The sequence below is a fragment of the Nestor notabilis genome, unplaced genomic scaffold (assembly GCF_000696875.1).
Source record: "Nestor notabilis isolate BGI_N333 unplaced genomic scaffold, ASM69687v1 scaffold11059, whole genome shotgun sequence".
NCBI classification, from domain to species: Eukaryota; Metazoa; Chordata; class Aves; order Psittaciformes; family Psittacidae; genus Nestor; species Nestor notabilis.
The window spans coordinates 1-18,811 of NW_009943258.1; the positions used below are offsets into that span (position 1 = coordinate 1).

The 18,811-nt window shown below is 40.9% G+C and overlaps 1 protein-coding gene across 1 annotated transcript; it reads left to right on the forward strand.

Moving 5' to 3' along the window:
• Positions 1–11,501: 11,501 nt before the first annotated feature.
• On the forward strand, positions 11,502–17,682 carry LOC104400280 (prestin-like). The gene is made up of 6 exons (XM_010021836.1): positions 11,502–11,656; positions 13,207–13,346; positions 15,871–15,981; positions 16,523–16,704; positions 17,253–17,411; positions 17,602–17,682. Exons 1-6 carry the CDS (start codon positions 11,502–11,504, stop codon positions 17,680–17,682), a joined length of 828 nt encoding a protein of 275 aa, XP_010020138.1.
• Positions 17,683–18,811: the final 1,129 nt, after the last annotated feature.

Here is an 18,811-nt window from a genome sequence, read left to right on the forward strand (position 1 = left end):
GTTTGGAAGGCGCCTTGCCGGGCAGCCGGGCTGGTGTGCGCCTCCTCCTTACCGCGCTCCTGGCAGCTCGGGGGCTGCTGGGCAGCAGACGGCCCCGCGCTGCTGGTAACTGTCACATACACGCAAAGCACCCCGTAACTTGTAGTTAAAAAATTAAAGGGGAAACTAGAGAAGGTTGAGAGATCAGTCATTTCCTTGTCTAGACACTGCAACCCTTTGATTAAAGCTGCGGTCTGCCAGTTAGGTCAGAGCGGCTGTCCGAGAACTCTTGTAATAACAAGGAATAACTGCTTTGCACTTTGTTACTAGCTTCGACCCAGAGATCTTCAAAACCTTCCCAAAACCTTGACTGAACTATCTCCCTCTTCTCCCCAGTTTTCTGGCAAAGATTAAGATTGTGGCTTTCTCTGTGTCAGTAGTTGTCAGCTTCTGGTCTGCGAGCTGTGGGAACAATTTGAGCTCCTTAGAAGGGGTAAGTGAAAGCAACCAGGAAAAGCCAGCCAGGAAAGTAAGTAGGCTTAAGTCTGCTGTGCTGATGCCCGTACTGCTATTGCAAAACTTTTAATTGTCTGCATATTGAAATATGGTTGGAAGCTGTTTCCAGCTTCAGAATTTCAGATAACCCAAATGGCTGTTCGCAGCAGTCAGAAATAGTAAAAAAAAAAAAAAACCAGACAAAAGAAGTTAAAAGTTACTACGGTTACTTCTGCTGATGATTTGCAGAATGAACATTCATAATTTTGCCTATCTATGAGAGTAACACAGTTGCACAGCATGGGTTTGGATGGGGATGACTGACAGTCTTAGCATGGGTCTGGCCACTGGAATTTTTGTGGCTGAAGTTTTCATAAAGGAAGATTGCGGGTTTTGGGCAGATTTTTAACATGTCTTCTACTAAATGTGCAATAGAATGTGCTCTGGGTTAACAGGTGTCTGGATTTATGTTATGGAATATTCATTAGTAAGATGCTACTTTATTAGCTGCTGTAAAAATGGACAAAATAAGGTAATAAACTGTACAGTTTCAGAAGCAAGCATGAGTAGGTGACTTGCACTGAGTTAACTCCACGGGGATCAACTTTTGCACTGGCCTTTGTCAAGTGGTAATAATCACACTTTCAAATACTTGGTTAATGGCAATCGCAGGCCTTCTCAGGACACATGGCAGATGTTCCAGTTCTGCATTTAGTAGTATGCCTGAACTGAAGTATTTTATTGTCATGCAATGTACTGTGAAACATCATCTGTACGGCGAGAATGGAGTTTCACCCATGCAAAGCTGCTGTTGGTAGTTGATAAAGCATATTCGTTTGAGACAGCATTTATCTCCTAGTATAGAGTTGAATAGACTTGAGGGCCTTAAACTCAGCAGTCTCTTTCTAAATGCTTCACAAGCGCTTAAAGGGATATTTGGGGGAGGGAGAGGCTGGGTCAATATTGGGTTATAACCAGAATCCCATTTTAGTGAAGGAAAGCTCTGAGTCAAGTAAGAAAAAAAACCCTGCTGCTACTTCCAGGCTTGGGTTCCATATTTGCTCTAAGTAACCTATCCAGAGCTGATGTGGTTTTTTGATTGTCCTGTACAAACTCTGTGTAGGGTAACAGTTTCCTTAAAGTCTGACAGACAATTAAAAAAGGTGAAGTTGGCTCAGCATGATCCTGGGACAAAAGGCCTAGGAAATGGTGAAGTCTTTAGCTGCTGCTACAAACTGAGCCCAGTTTTCTGAGCTGAGTGCTTACTGAAGTGCTCTGTTGGGTTCAGCCATCAGATCTTAAGACTTGGAGCATTTTCCCTTGATCCATCATTTACTTCCTTCTGAGCCTGATGAACTGCTGGCTGCTGTTTGTAATTCTATTTCATTGCTGATGCAATTTTTTCATAGGAACTGGTTTTCTAAAGCGTGTGGTTTTCTGTCATATCATTTGGTAGATCTGTAACTTTTGGCACAAGAAAACCATGCTGAAGTTAAAATTCACAGGCTCAGATTAGCCTATTGATTTCCTAGTTAAGTTTAATGAATTAAGTGCTTTCCTTCTCCTCATGTGATTCCTTCCCTAGGTCTGTCAGCCAGCAGAATGTTCTGCTAAATAGCATTTCTTGATAGTATTTCTTAATATGACTCAAGACCTGCTGTTGCTATGTTTTATAGCTAGCTATCTATAGCTTTTTGCTCTTTGAAGTATAAGCAGAAGTCCAGGTCTTACAGTTATTTTCCATGTGCCCAGGTAATGAGAAAGCTATTGACAGACAGACAGACGTCAAGTATTTCTGTGGCTATGAAGATATAGCTGTAAGTTTGTGGAGGCAGTTGTTGAATGTGGTTTGCAAGTCAGTTGTGCTGATAAGGTTTAGATTTCATTAATGGTCATGAGAGTACATACATGAATAACTGGTCTGTGCAGGAACTTGGACTACTATTCTCAAAGACTTGCATTAACTGTTTCTTCTCTTCTGGGCAGCAGCAAGCTGGGAATATCTCCATGTGAAAAGCAATAGTGTGGTTGCCTTCTTGGGAAATGTTTTGAGTCTGTCTGTATTTTCACTGTCTGGGTGGAGTCTCTCTCCAGCCTTCACTGAAGAATTCTTACCACTTTTGCACAGGCAGTAGCTCGAGTTTTGCTGCTCTGCTTTGACTTCTGCCTACCATTTTGTACGGCCAATTTTGTTTACCTTCTTGTGTTGTGTACTGGTTTGGGTTCAGAGGGTGTGTTGTGTGTGTTTTGTTGGTTTGGGGTGGTGGGGTTTTTTTTATCTAATGAATAGATTTTGATCTATTAATTGAAAACCTGAGATTCTGACACGTAGACTGGTCTAGAGCTAAGGTAAAATTGTTCAGTTTTATTTTATGGAAGTCAGGTTCTGAGGCAGGGCTGGGACTTTTGAGAACTCCTTAGAAAACCTTTCATAAAAAAGCATGGGCAGAGTTTTCCAGTCCAAATCAAAGACTGCAGTGTTGGTTGTTTAAAACATCCTTGTTGGAGTTCAGTCTAATAGGGCTAAATCAAATTTAGGACTGAGCTGATTAGACATTACAAAACTTCAGTCTTGGACATCTGATTTTCATGGAGCAGAATTCAAAACTCCATATACTATCCAGAATAAAACTTGGATTGCTACTCAGAGGTGCCCACAGGGAACTGCCTATTCCTGTTCTCACAGAGCTCTGCTAAGCTCAGGCATGTCTGATGTCACAACAAAACCACAGATCTTTCACAGATACAGGCTTCTGCAGTATCTTCTCTAAATAGTCAGGTCTTTTGCTGCTGTCATAACTTCATAGCATGACATAAAGTCCTTTCCCATAGAAAACAAGACCTGAGTTCAATTACGACTTCAGCTGTAGCCTGCCCTGCAGAGGGGCAAATTCTTTCAGAAAGTATTAGGAAGAAAGGCTTGTAGTGGGTCATAAAATCATAGAATGGTTTGGGTTGGAAGGGACCTTAAAGATCATCTAGTTCTACCCCCCCACCCCCAGCCCATGGGCAGGGACACTTTCCACCAGACCAAGCTGCTCAAAGCATCCTTGGAGACGTTTCAAAAACTTGTGTTAGTTAAGTACAATAGTTACTTCATGCCTTGTTTTCAACAGTGAAACTGAAATATAAATTAATATAAACCCCCCTCCTCTTCCCTCCCCTCACCCCAGTCATTTCTTCCTGTGGCCTCACTGTGTTTTGCTATCCTTCAGCTTCCCCTGTGACTTGAGAGGTTTGCACTGTAAACATGATGACTGAAATGATTCTGGTTATAAATAACAACCTTCTGCTTTTTGTTTTGTTCATGTTTAGCTTGATATAGCACTTGAGAGGTAGTGATGTGTGTTAACAGAGTTGATGAAGTAGATAGAGGGTGTCATGAAATCAGTGGTTTAGGATCACTCAAAGAATGACCTTCAAAGGTATTAGCAAGAGCAGTTTTAATATTATTTATAAAGGCACAGCTTAATAGAATTTAATGGCAAGGTCTATTACATATTACATGGATGAAGCATACAAAGGAAAATCAAAGTAAAATCCAGCTAAAGATGATTGATGCAGAGACTGAAGGCACAAAGGGTGAGGGAGATCCTTCAGTTCAGAGTAGATCCCCTTGCTTTATAAACTCCCAAAGGAGCCTAGGTGCAGCTGCATCTAGTCTTAGTCTCAGACTTGGTAAACAGTATATATCCAAAGGATTACAAGTGTACCGATTCACTACAGGGGGAATTTTTACACAGCTTTCATTTAGCAGCCGTTTGTGTTTTAAGGTGCATGTTAGAAAGTGAGTCAAAGGAATTTACTACAATTCCTATAATAATCTATACACACATACACACACAGATACAGACATATAAAATCATATAAAGGCACGTGTTAAGAATTCCTCTCAAGTTGCAGAAATATTCCCATCTAAGGTCTCAGCATTTCCAAACAGGTGAGGGTTAAATCTTGGGGATTGGGGGGGTGCTTCAGCCCAAGTTCCATCTTTCAGTGACAGTCCTCCAGTTCTGGCAAACTTGAGAGTTTGTGATCTCAGAGGGGTGTCCCACTCAGAAGGAGATGCTGGTCCCTGCCCACTGTGGTCAAGGAGATCTCAAAGGACCGCTGTTTTTAGGGTCCCAAGATGATTTGCTTTAGTAAACTTCCACCCTGGCCCTAATCCGGGTTGGGAATTACTAGAAATTGTTCAATGCTTCAGTGACAGTGGCACCATTCCACTCAGGCTGCAATCAAGGGGAGGAATGTTCTGAGGCTGTCAGGGGATGACTGGTTATCCCTATGCTTGCTTACCACCTTAGCCAGGTGACAGGAGTCCCTGGTACAATCAGTGCCTCCTTCCTTACCCACGTAAGAGTTCCTGGTACAGTCAAGGGACGCTTCACCACCCAACTCATTACACAAAAGCCAGGGCCTGACAGGAATTCCTTAGATGGTGAAGCAGCACAGAGGATGGGGGGGAGGATGCACCACCACAAGGGGGAGGACTCTTTAGGTGGCTTCTCTGATGAAGGGAAAGTATCATAGAATCATAGAATAGTTAGGGTTGGAAAGGACCTTAAGATCATCTAGTTCCAACCCCCCTGCCATGAGCAGGGACATCACACACTCAACTGTCACCCAAGGCTCTGTCCAGCCTGGCCTTGAACACCTCCAGAGTTGGAGCATTCACAACTTCCTTGGGCAACCTATTCCAGTGCCTCACCACCCTCACTGTGAAGAACTTCTTCCTTATATCTAACCTAAAGTTCCCCTGTTTAAGTTTAAAGCCATTCCCCCTTGTCCTACCACTAGAGTCCCTAATGAAGAGTCCCTCCCCAGCATCCTTGTAGGCCCCCTTCAGATACTGGAAGGCTGCTATGAGGTCTCCACACAGCCTTCTCTTTTCTTCTGCCTTCTGCATAGACATTTGTTGATGTCTGCTTGTTCCACTTTGCCAGAAAAGATGGACCAGCTGCTGGAGGCCATTGGTGCACTGAGCTTATATGAACTATAAATTATTCTGAGTTAGCTTGGTGTGTCTGTGTGATCTTGATTTATGTTCTCTCCTCTGATCATCAACTAGAGCTTTACAATGAAGACAGTGGAGTACCTCTGGAAAAATTAAGCTAGCTAATGATTACCTGTCTCTGAGGGCGTGTACATCCTTATCAGTTGGCTTAAGCATGACGCAGAGGTCATCAGCCATAGTACCATTCTGATTAACTTATCTGATTCCACTATCTCTAGCTACTGCTTTTGGATTTCAAAAGGGGTGAGGATGGCAGATTCAGTCCCAAGGTCACTGAAGCCACAAAAAGCAGGAATAAATATGGTCTTAGTTCCATGGGTTCTTGGTCACTAACGTGTTTGCACTGGAAACAGAAGCCATCTCTTATCTATATCTGAAAGGGAAGGAGACCAGTATTCTGCTGCTCAAAGTGCTCCAGATGTTTGTCTTCTGTGGAATTGATTAAACAGCTCAATCATAATAACAGATTCCCAAAATATTCTCTTGTTGAAAACCAAGATAAGATTGCTGGTTGATAAGAGATACTATTAAGATACTAGTGAATTCATTAGTCCGTGAAGTAAATCTTTACATGCTAAAGTATTTTTTGGCAAAGAACATGAAATATAAAATACCCCTTATCAGTTATACAATGTTGTTTTAGGCAGTTTTTAACAGGTCTAATTTGTTACCATTTTCTGAGAATAGGCTCTCCGTGCCTCACATGTTGTTATTTTGCTCTTTTCTGTGGATAAGTTAGTTTATTAGAGGAAAATATATCATACTGAATTCAACAGCCTGAGGAAGGCAAAGCAGCTGCTGCTGCTCCATATAGAATCATAGAATAGTTAAGGTTGGAAAGGACCTTAAGATCATCTAGTTCCAACTCCCTGTCATGGCCACACACTAAACAATGTCACCCAAGACTCCATCCAACCTGGCCTTGAACATTGCCAGGGATGGAGCATTCACAACTTCCTTGGGCAACCCATTCCAGTGCCTCGCCACCCTCACTGTAAAGAACTTCTTCCTTATATCTAATCTAAACTTCCCCTGTTTAAGTTTAAACCCATTACTCCTTGTCCTATCACTACAGTCCCTAATGAAGAGTCTCTCCCCAACATCCTTATAGGCCTCCTTCACATACTGGAAGACTGCTATGAGGTCTCCATGCAGCTTCTGTTCTCCAGGCTGAACAGCCCCAACTTTCTCAGCCTGTCTTCGTAAGGGAGGTGCTCCAGTCCTCTTACTATCCTCATGGCCTCCTCTGGACTTGCTCCAGCAGCTCCATGTTCTTCTTATGTTGAGAACACCAGAACTGCACACAGTGGTCCAAAGTGGAGTCTCACAAGAGCAGGGTAGAGGGGCAGGATCACCTCCTTTGACCTGTTGGTCACACTTCTTCTGATGCAGCAGTGAGAATATATGTATAAAGAGATACGCACATGCACGTGTATGTACAAGGAAGATCTCTTCAGCAGCTGGGCTCAGACACTGCCTGTCCAGTAGCTAGCTCCTGTATTTCAGTTTCCCCAGTTGCTGGCTGCTGGGCCTATGAGCCCACAAGGTCATAGCTCCACTCGAGTTGCTGGTACAGACCATCACATGCATACACATGTGGCTGGCCAGGATTTCCCAGGTGCCGGTGGCTGCCTCCTCATGCTCTTACTCATAGATACACAGATGCTCTCACATTCAGAGCTGGCAGGGACTCCTGTGGTCCCATAGCTGACCCTGCTGTGCTGCTCTGGACTGGCGGAGATAAGCCTTTGATGGGCTCATGGCACCTGTGGCAGACCCAGGACTTGCCAAGCAGAGTATTATCCAGGCTCTCTGCCCTGCCATTGTCCCTCTAAGTAACCCAGTGGGTATGCAGTGGAGCTTTTATCATACAACCCAACACAGTTTATGTAGCAATCTCACATTTCCATGTGGAGCAAAGTGGGAGTTTTGCCTAAAAGCTGCATAGGAATTCAAGGTCCTGATTTTTTTAATTTTTTTTCCAGGAAGGTTCACTCCTGGAATGCAAGTCTTATCTTAGGACTTACACAAGGAATGTTCTGTTTGATTCTCTAATAATTTCTCCATTTGTGAAGCTTTACATGAAGACTACAGGTCTAAACAATCTATTCATTAGTGGATTTAGTGGGAGGAGGAATGAGGATGATAAGCACTATCCAGGAAAACTGAGAGAACACATTCCTTCTGACCCCACCTAGTCATTTTACACCTTTGTGTTTGTTTAAAAAAAAATAAAAATTGATTCTGGCTTAGTCTAATTTTATGTAAATCACTCAATGTGATAAGTGGCAGAGCATAGGGCACTGGGGAATGAGGCCAGAGAGGAAAGAAAGAAATGAGAGAACATGTAGTTCCTAAAATTGCCTCAGTTTTTGTGTCTAACCTCTTTGGACAGCGTGAACAGACCTTGCCCTGACTCTGCTTTTCAGTGTACATTTGGGAGAACATACTTTACAGATAGTGGCAGTATTTCCACCAGTCCTTTGGGTGCTGGCAGTCACTCGTATTTGGAAGCTTAAAGAAACAAAATACTTCATAGACTTTGCGGTTCATGGTCAGGCTTGGAATTCTCCGGCACAGATACGGTTTTCAACTGTACTGCTGCTGCACTGGTACTGTCCCCCCGTGCCTTTCCATTATTTAAAGCAGTAAAGCAACTCCACGCTTAGTTACCAGAAGAAAGGTTTTCTGCTCTTTCAAAACAGGCAAGTCAATGGATCTGCCACTGACTCACCCTGTTGCATTAGGTAGTTCGGATACATTAAGGTTAGATACACAAGGTCAGGAGCAGAAGTGCCCTGTTTTGTAATGAGAAACCTATTAAAGCTACAAGAGTCAGACAGGACTCTTATTCATCTCTCCAGCTTTTTTTTTTTTCTCCCCATAGGCATTTTGAATCAAAGGAACAGCAACCAAATCATGGTCCTTACAGATTTTATGGCTGCATTCTAATTCATGTGGACTGGATCAAAATTTACTGTCCTCCCCAAGAATCAGTGTAGATAGCCTGACAGCCCTCCTTTATTATCTAAGATTGGGAAGAGGAAGTACTTAATATTAGTGATAGTGTTATGAATTGGTGTTTGCTTCACTTTTTTTTTTCTTTAACACCTTCCATTTGATAATAAGACAGGCCCTTATCAGTCAGATAAGAGTTGTCTATTCTTTAAGTCTTTTGCATACAGCTTTTAACTACTTCAGCTCAACTCTTATCTGGCTGATAAGATTAATAGCAGTATTTCTTACAGCTTTTTCTTTTTTTTTCTTGCCATGAAGTTCAAAGGTTGTCCAAGAGCAATATTCCACTATTAAGACTCAGATGCCCAGTGATTGCCTTTTTGTCTTTGGAGCAAGGTCTGGGAGTTTTCAGAAATCATAGTGGTAAGCTTTGTTTTAATGAAAATGGCAGTACCTGCTTTTGCTCTTCCTCAAGCACGCTGGGAGTGAAGGTCAAGGCTGAATTTCCAAGCCTTGGATATCTTTGTTGGCAGTTTATGATACTGCTATTCAGCAAACACTGAGAGAGACACTTCAACCAGTCACAAAATGCTGCTGTTCTGCTACTCTGTGAACAGTGTGTGTGATCCATTGTTGACACAAGCATCTCAATCCTTGCTCTGCGTGTGCTTTTGCAAAAGAGATGGATTATATTAAAGACTATCATCTTTACTGTATTATCTACAGCTTAATATTCAAAATGATCCTCAATCGGGTTATGAGTATCTCCCAGGAGAGAAACTCCACAACATCTGTGGAGTTTCCACTGTTTGACCATGCTTGCTGTATTTTTATTCCTTATATTTCAACAGAATTTCTTGTATTTCACTTTGTGCCCATTGCCTATTTACTCCCTACCACATCAGGTGTTTATATCCATTGATACAATCTTCCAATATCTTAACCATCTTTGTGGCCCTTTGCTAGGTCCTCTCCAGGATGCCCATGTCTTTCTTACACTGGTAGAACTGGACCCAGCACTCCACCTGTGGCTTACGAGTGCTGCGGAAAGGGGAAGAATCACCTCTATGTGATGCTCTGTGATGTGATTTCCTACCAGTTCTTCCTTGTTTATAAGGTTCAGGTTTAGCAGAGCATGTCTTCTTTGCAGATCTCCATCACTTATGGCAGGAAGCTGTTGTCACTGCACCTCAGAAGGCTCCTGGATTGCCTGTGCCCTGCTGTGTTGCCCTTCCAGCAGGCATTAGGGTAGTTAAAGTTTCAGTGTCACTGGGCAGACATTAATACATTAGGATTTGTGGGTCACTGGCTGTGACAGGGCAAGATGTGAAGTAGGAAGTGGTATTTGTGAGTAGGTAGACATTGACATGGAAAAAAAGTGTTCAAACATACATTTTCATGTCAATGGTATTGCTGCAAAGCCATAGGGCTTCTCAGATGGGAATCAATATCTGCAGGTAGGGTGAAAAATTGTAGTGCTGAGAGTTACAATTTGCTAAACAATAACACGTGAAAACAGTTCACAAAACATCATTCGAGCTTCTCAGTGAATTGAAACTATGGAAAGATGAAAAAGAAGCTTCAGATGTGTTTCAGGAGTACAAAGGTAACAAGCTCCGATAGTACCCTTGGTATGAGACTGTGCTTACAAACAAATTGTAGAGACTTTATTTCACACGATAAAGCTGAGGTAAATCTTGAATGTGGTGTAAATAAAGATTTATAATTTCAGTAAAAATATCCTTTAGTCACTGACTCTGTCATGAAAGTGTTGCTTACAAAATAGTGAGAACTGACGAGGTGCTGGGATGCGTCTGTCCTAGGAGACAGAGAACAGTGAGCCCCGAGTGGAAGCTTCCAGCACTCTCATCAGACTGAAGGTTTAGGCAGTGATACTGGTATTTTGCTGTTGGGCAGACCGTATTTGCTGAATCAGAACATTGGACCTATCGTGCTTAGCTTTGTCTGAGTGTTTTGGTAGCAATTTGTTTAATTTCTGCATGGTGACCCTTTTCTAGGAAAGTATCTATGTACAGCTGAAAACTAAACATCTCAGGGTTAGCTCCTTTGGTTGAAGGCAAACACATGCTTTAGTGACTTGCTGGACTTGAGCCCAAGGGCTTTGTTCACAATTATGGCTCTGTTGCCTGTTGCACTCACATTCTGTCATCAGATGTAGTGCTAGCCAGCATCTCTGCTTAACGATATAGCAGTCCTGTCATTTTGCTCATTATTTTGAGGTATGTTTCTTGCTCCATATTTCTAGAAGCAGCCAACACGGGGCAAAGGAATTAACAGAGTATCTCCTAAACATGTTAAGATGTTTATGGCACTGAATCAAACAGACTACTAGATGTTTACAAACCTTCTGGCTAGTTTTAAGATGGTGTACATCTCCTGACTCCTATTTCAGTGGGTGCAGGACTGAGAATTAACAGTAAGTGGCACATCCATTGGAAGAGTAACTTTCTGAAAGTAGTGAATTGTGCATCCTTGGCAACAGAAGCCTCTGAAACAAAGGAGAAAGCAGGTGGATGGAATGAGGAAGCACCTGGCTATCTGGAAGAAAAAAGTGGCTTTTTCAGTGTTAAAATTGGAGTTCTGTCTTTTGGAGCTGGACGTGACAGTTTGTGAGTAAGCAGGAAGTAACTCAGCAACAAAGTAATCTCCCTTTGACACTGACATTTTCTTTACAAACTCAGTAGGGGAATATCCAGGCAAGCATGAATGTAACCTTCCAGTTCTGCTTCTGCAACTATTTACAGAGTAATTAATACAAAAGCTTTCTTTACCTCAGAGAAGCATAAATGAATGGCTTCCATATAGTAAAGCTTGTGAGTGTGGTTTATTTACTTACCCCTGTTATAGCCTGTCTAATTAGTGCTTTTAAACTGCATTCACAGTTCTCATCTCTAGCTTGTCAAAATACATTATTTGAAAGGAAATGCCAAATCCAAGGTTAAAAAAGTAACCAAACTTATTTTGTCTGCAACCAGATTTTTCAGTGGCGATTGAGGAGCTATTCTTCCTTGGCTCCTGCTCTGTGAGATCAACTATGGAACATGCTCAAGTAGATGAAGTATGTCTTGAGCAAACCCAGAAGTATTGTGTAGAGAGACCAATATATAACCAAGAGCTCTTGGAAGGACGGCTGCACAGACGAGAAAGAACACCTCGGACTTTAAGGCAGAAGATTGCACATTCTTGTCGGTAGGGATTTGTCTTATCTTTATTTTATTGGTTAGAAATATTCTAATTCTTAATTGAGTCATGCACATCTTATAATCTCTTCAAAGAAATAATAGCAGTAGTTCTACTTTGATTATTCAGCGAGACTGTGATGAAGTTGTATACGTGTTTTTATATGTTATTATAGAACTCTGTTACAAAATGTTGGATAAACTAGTTGAGTTGTCTTCATCAAAGTGGAAAGGAAAATACGCAGCATAGGAATGTGAATTACTAGTCAAATCATGTGACATGAATTCATAAGACCCAGAAAAATATCTGTCATTTTAAGTGGAAATACTTAGAGCCAAATTTGTGCTTCACATGTTCCTTTCATGGAAGAAGAATGGGAATGTATGACACCTGTGTAGAAATCGGAATTATTAGTCTAATAAGGACCTGACAGAGGTATCCTGTAGCTTTTAGGTAACTGCTTTGGGATCTAAGTATCATCTAGTTAGACAGGAAATGTCTTTAACTACACAGCTCTTGTTCTGCAGTACCAGAGGACAGTGAAGAGAAACTTATTCTAGTTTAGTTCTCATTAGCTATTTATCTGTGCTTCATTTGCAGAATTGATTCAATTTCTTGCTAGAACCTTGTTCTGTAAGACATCAAATGATTTCTTCCTGACTGCTTGTCTGTAAAATATTCCTGTTCACATGATTCAACCTTTGGAGATTTGTTTTTGTTAATGGAATGACCATTCTAGTGGTGAAGGCGCCTAATTCCATCTCAAAAAATTTATCTGTCCTGAATAAGAAAAATACATGGATCAAAATTCTCCTGAGCTATGACTTCTTGTGATTCAGTCTGCTTGAACATGGAGAAGTGTGGATGACTAATTTCTCTCTCACTTGTAGCATTGACCTTCTTCACTGTGCAATTTAGTCCCATGAGAATTCAGAAATGTTAACAAATCTCTGCAGTTCTCTTGCAGTTCCCCTACACAGAAAAACATTTATATGATCATAGTGTTACATTTTTACCTAAGGTTAAACTTCCTTACCACAGTACAATCAAAGTATGATGCATTGCAATACTGGATAGAGAGATTTATTTCCTGGCTCTGTTCATTTGTCATGAGTCAGAGTTTCAAAAGTTTGGTAACTCTGCTAAGAGACACAAGGATCAGTGTTGCTGGCTTTAGTGCCTTTCCTTTCAAGGGCAAAGAAGGTTTATGTTCTCAAATAGCCTAAAAGTTAGGCTATCGATACTAGCGCTAGTAACAAGCATTAGTAAAATAATAGTTTGGCTTTTCTTTTTTTTAAGCATAATATATAAAATGTTATAATCAAAGAAGTATAAAGCACACAAATAGTAAGTAAAAATAGGAAATAAAATTGCGAAGTACTTTGAGCAAAAACCACTATCAGAAAGCAAGTTATCCTCAGGGCGTTGTCCAGAAATTGTCATCAGGGGTCTGAGCCTGTCTTTAATGGAGCTGTTTTCCTGCATAGGAAGACTGGTTTTTTTAAACCCCTTTGTCTCCTGCTAGTGTCTAACATTTTCTTTCTGCTTTGTATTTTCAGTTGTTCTTCTAAGAAAGCCAAGTCTCATCTTTACAGTTTCTTACCAATTTTACAATGGCTTCCCCATTACCGAGTAAGGGAACACTTATTAGGAGACATTATCTCAGGTATAAGCACTGGGGTTATGCAGCTTCCTCAAGGTGAGTATCTCTCTGGATTTATGTATCCCTTCTTTGCTTTTTCTGGGTGTGCTTTTGTGGTAGTGCTTGGCTTCCTGCTCATGAGTATAGGATACATATTTCAGTCGTGTGTGTGGAGATCAGTACAGCATTCTGCAGACCAGCCCATAGTGATGATTCCCTTAGAAATGCAGGTCAGCAAACTGTGAAAGAAGCATACCTCTCTCATCAATACCTTCAGCTCTTGATGACAGAACAAATTTTGACAGTTTAAGTGCATGTCTAAACCTTTGCTGAGTGCACCCAGTTATTTTCTGATCTCATCATCCTGAAACTTGTAGGAAATCTCCTGCAGAGGGTAGCAGTATCTAATGGACATACAGACATAATGTTTTAGCAGAGCAACTGTTGCTGTATAATCAAACTGAATTCAACCAGAGAAGAATGTGCAAGAAATCAGAGGCTGTTGCTTCTTTTTCTCTTAAGGCTAGAAGTCACCAATTGAAGCTGGAACCATAATAGTGGGTAATGATTTACATGGTGGAAATAAATCAAAAGTGTCTTTTATAACAGGACTGCAAATCTGTGGAATTTCTATTAAAGTACTTGGGAGTTTGACCTCAAGTGGAGCCTGGCCCTGAAGCAGGAGTAGGCTCTGTGGAAGACAAAGCCAGTGTTCACTGTTTTGTCCAGATCTTGCTGACAATCTTTTGTTCAGCCTGACATCTTACTATCAGCAGTTAAAGAACTGCTACGGGGTTAGAAAGTGACAGCATTTTTACAGCAGTATCATTGTGGGCTGCCATCACTGCTCTGGGAACAGCAGCTTCATGACAGCTGCCACAGTCCCAGTAGATTTGCCAAGATGATCTTGGAGTAGAGGGAATTCTTGAGCTTGTGCCAAGTCCCATCCAGAGGCATCTTCGTGCTAAGGGCAGTGTAGTTAAGTATACATAAGTTTACTTGCATTTTGGCTTATTTTGTATTTCCACCTTACTTGTTCCACTTTAGTCTGAGGCAGGTCTGAAGAATTAATCTGTAAATCCAAGAAGCCTAGATTTTAGTAGGCAGTACCCCATTAAAGCAATGGACTATCCTAACTTAGTCTGTGCAGTTTAATTCTGCAGCTCCCTGATTTGTGCATTTTTTTTGTAATTGAGGGTATTTTTTCTTACGCAAATATAAACATCAGCTTATCTTGAATTGATAAGTAATGTGGTTAACAGGCAAAACTGTCATATACTAGACACAAACATTACTGGTTGTATACCGAAACACAGTTTATGTGATGACCAGATAAGCATGCTGAAATTTAAGTGGTCAGCACTGAACTTTATACTTAATTTTGTGACTTTGTTTTAAAGTAAACATTATTCTTTCCTTCAGTGACGGCAGACATGCCCTTAAACTGATCTTTTCCTTTCTAAAAAGACAAAAGTTGAACTTTCGTTTTTCTGCAATGGATGTTAGTTATAGCAAGCAGAAGTTCAAAGAAGCCTGGGAATCATTCCAGGCAGAACGACAATGAACAGGGTGTGTAAGCCATGAACTCCTGTCATGTTAATATCTCTTTATTTCCTTGGCACTGAGAGGAGAAGGAATAAAAGGGTACTCAGTTCAGGAACTTCACATGGTTCACACCCTCCTGGTTTTGAAACCACTGGTTTTCAGTTCTGGTCACTTGTACTGTTACATTTGACACCATGTTAAAGGCTGGACTGTTATGGTACAGGGTGTTCTGCTGATACTCTTGGCATGAGAGGTAGCCCCTGAGGCAGAGAGTACAGGTGGGATGAGTTTCAGAAGTACTTAATGGAAAGCTCATTGCTGCAAGAGAATGACAATATCAGCAATCCAGTTCTGGTGGGGCACACAATTTCCTTGTGAGCCTGGTTGCATGATACACAGAGGGGGAGCACCATGGGAGGTGTCCCTCTCCTGAGTCCCTTAGAGCTGTTCCCCTACAGCTCCATTGCTGTTCTTGCAAGCCCCCACTACTAATAGGACTGGTGTGGATCTCACTTCCATTGCATGGAACTGGACAGAGCTTAATTACAAAAAGGACTTCATTTTTTGGGAGGAATACCAAACGGTATAAGGTGGGTTACCATGAAGATCATGTCTGGTGAGAAAAGGAGGAGAAAAATCAAACGTGTCCCACTGGCTATGGGGTTTCGGGTGTTTCTAATTACAGTCTTTGACAGATGAAACCAAAAGCAACAGGAAGTGTTGCTGGCTATTAAGAAGTACTTCCTGCCACAAAAACAAAGCAGTGAGTACATGGGTGCACAGATGTACAAACACACCTGCACATACCTGCAGTGCCTGTAGTTAGAGACTTCTGGCTTCCTGACTCAAACCATCAGGTTTTAGGCACTGCCCTACAGTATTACGCAGATTAAAGAGTATTACCTGCAAGATCTTTTGGTTTTTAAACCTGTGACATGTCACTAGATTTCCTATTACGTGAGTTCATAAATCCTTTTGCTTCAGATGGTTTCTTTCTGTTACTTGCCTGATATACATATTTGTGTCTCTTTTCTAGGTTTAGCCTATGCTATGCTGGCAGCTGTTCCTCCAGTATTTGGCCTATATTCTTCATTTTATCCTGTCTTTCTATATACCTTTTTTGGAACCTCCAAGCACATATCTATAGGTATATCTGTATGGATAACTGGAAGTCTGTGTGTGTGTGTTTAATAAAGTTGTAAAAATAAAATTGGAGAAATAGTGTAGTTGTTTTCCATAAATTCAAATTGAAGTGAATAGAAGAAATGCAAATGTGTCAACATAGCAGTAGTTTTTATTGTTAAGTTATTCATCCTACTTAGGAAGGAACACAAGTCCATCTTTTATTGGATTAGATCTAGAAATGTGTGCTTGTGAACTCCAGAAGTATAATTTCATTGCTGTCTTTGTGGCCAGAATGAGTCTTTAATTTGCATTATAGAAACTGAGATAGAAAAAAATAATGGTGTTTACTTAGTGTAGAGGTGTATGTTCACCATCTAACTAACTTTAATGGTGCTGAGCACTGGGGCAGATTTGGGGACTAAAAAATACAATATTTAGATAGAAAACTCTATTATAGTTTAATTCCGCATATCTCTTAAAAAGAACCATCCTCCAAGAAAAAAAGAAAAACCAAAAAAAAGCCAGGATTTTAACCAATTATTTTCCTCTCCCTCTTATTTCAGGCACCTTTGCTGTGATTAGTATGATGGTTGGCGGCGTTGCTGTGAGAGAAGTGCCTGATGAAATGGTTTCTATAGGCTATAATTCTACTAATGTTACAGATACCCCTGAATATTACAATGACAGGGACACCAAGAGAGTGCAGGTAGCTGTGACTCTCGCCTTCCTTACAGGAATCATCCAGGTACATGCTTGCAGTTTGCTGTAAGGGCAAGTTCAGGTGCTGCTGCTAGACTTGGTTGCAAGGGGTGCTGGGTCATGGCAGATCCCTTGTCAATACACTTGTGCATCAGCACTGCACTGTGTAGAATGCAGGCTGTTTCATGGCAGCCACATAACAAAAGTTGGGGAGGGATACATTGGAGTCAAGTCTTTGTCTGGCATCTTGGCTTGACTGGGAAAATGGGACTTCTTCCCATTTATTGTTTGGTTATTGCTTAAACCACAACACTATCCTGTCAGAAAGACTCAATCTGATGTTCTCTAATCAGTCCATAAATGCAAACACATATGTTTATTCATATCCCACACTGCACCTGCCAGTGGCATGGAAGATTTGATGCATTGATGGCTGTTTACTGAACTGTGGCTTTAGAAAGGCCAAGTTCAGGTTTGCCTGATCTGGCTTGGGCAGCAAGGTAAGAAGAGGTGTCCTATGGTCTGCATGCCGTATAGTGCCGAGGTTCAGTCTACAGTGGGAGTCACGTGGTTAATATTTCTCTTCTTCATTAGTTGTATTTAGGTCTCATTCGATTTGGATTTGTAGCCATCTATCTAACAGAGCCTCTAGTACGAGGATTTACTACTGCTGCTGCAGTTCATGTCTTCACTTCCCAATTAAAGTATTTCTTTGGCATTAAGACTAAACGATACAGTGGACCCCTCTCAGTTGTATATGTGAGTAACTACATTTTCTAAACATGCAAATCTGCATTGTCTGGATCTAGTACTTAAGCCTATTCCTGTTTTTATTCTTTATTGTTATTATTGTTGTTGTTGTTAATAGTAGTAGTAGTATGAGTATTATTAGTATGATGGCACCAAGTAGAATAATGCTTCAGTATTCAAAACTGTGTATGAGGTCTTTAAGTGCATAGCAATATATGAGCATCTTAAAGTGCTGCTTGGGTGCAACTTGATAGATCAGCATGGTCTAAGATGAGCAGATTTTAGGATTCTGATAAATGTAGTTTGGTGATATGAACAGATAATGTTCATTGAAGCAAGTCTCTGGTACAGCATGGGAAAATGGGCTACTAAAATGCTTCACTGTAGACCAGACATGTTTTGCAAAGCTAGGAAACGTTACGCTCAGAACCTTGCCCAGTCTGTATTTCTTTAATTTCACACACAATTCCTGTTGGGTGTATTCTTCATTTCCTGTTTGTGAGCTGTTTTGTAGTGTAGTGGGACACAAAGCGCTGTGTCATCATAAATGTACTGTTCTTTATAGTGGGAAGAACTGTTTTGAAATAAGGACAGTCATTGTAAAACATTGCTACTTGTTGAAGACCCTAAGCATTAAAACTGATGTAGGGATTCACTATTTGACATAGTTCATAGCCTAATCTTCCACTGTGTCCAACACATAGTGATGCTAGAGGACAGAAGGAAAATCATGCAGTGTGAAGCTGTGGTTTGATTAGTATGACTAAAGTAAATCCCAAAGCTCTTGTTCACTTGAATTTGAAATTAACAGTTGTGCTCTGAAAAAAATGTCATGGATCCCGTGCAGCAAGTTATTTGTTTAAAGGGACCTTCCAATTCAAATCACAACCAAAGCTTTTAAGTTTATATGAGTGTTACTTTTCTTGTGGTTATAAACAAGCAGAGTTGAAATGCATCTGAATGTGATTTGCCTGCCAGTTTAGAAAGCTCCGAATTGTTACCACAAAATCAGTGCCCTGGTTTTGCAGGTGAGAATTCCTGAGTGGAAAATCTCAGGTATCTGTGAAAATCCAAGCTGTTGAGCAGACTGATGGCTCAGCAATAACGAAGCTTCAGGATTTTGACCATATGGAGGCTACAGAAAATACTTTGTGGGAATCTCTCTCATATATTTGTGCAGATAAAACAAATATTTTGAAAACAAGGCCACACTAATGATTAATTCCTAAATTTCTGTTTAGTTCACTAACCCAGAAAGCAGATGTACTAACGGGCAAACAAATAGGAGGGAAGGTATACCTCCTCTTTGAGATGATGTACTATCAGGACATCTCGAATGTATAATATCCTGATAGTTGTTCTAACTTTCGTTCTGTCTAAAGAAAGGTATGTACATCTTCTTT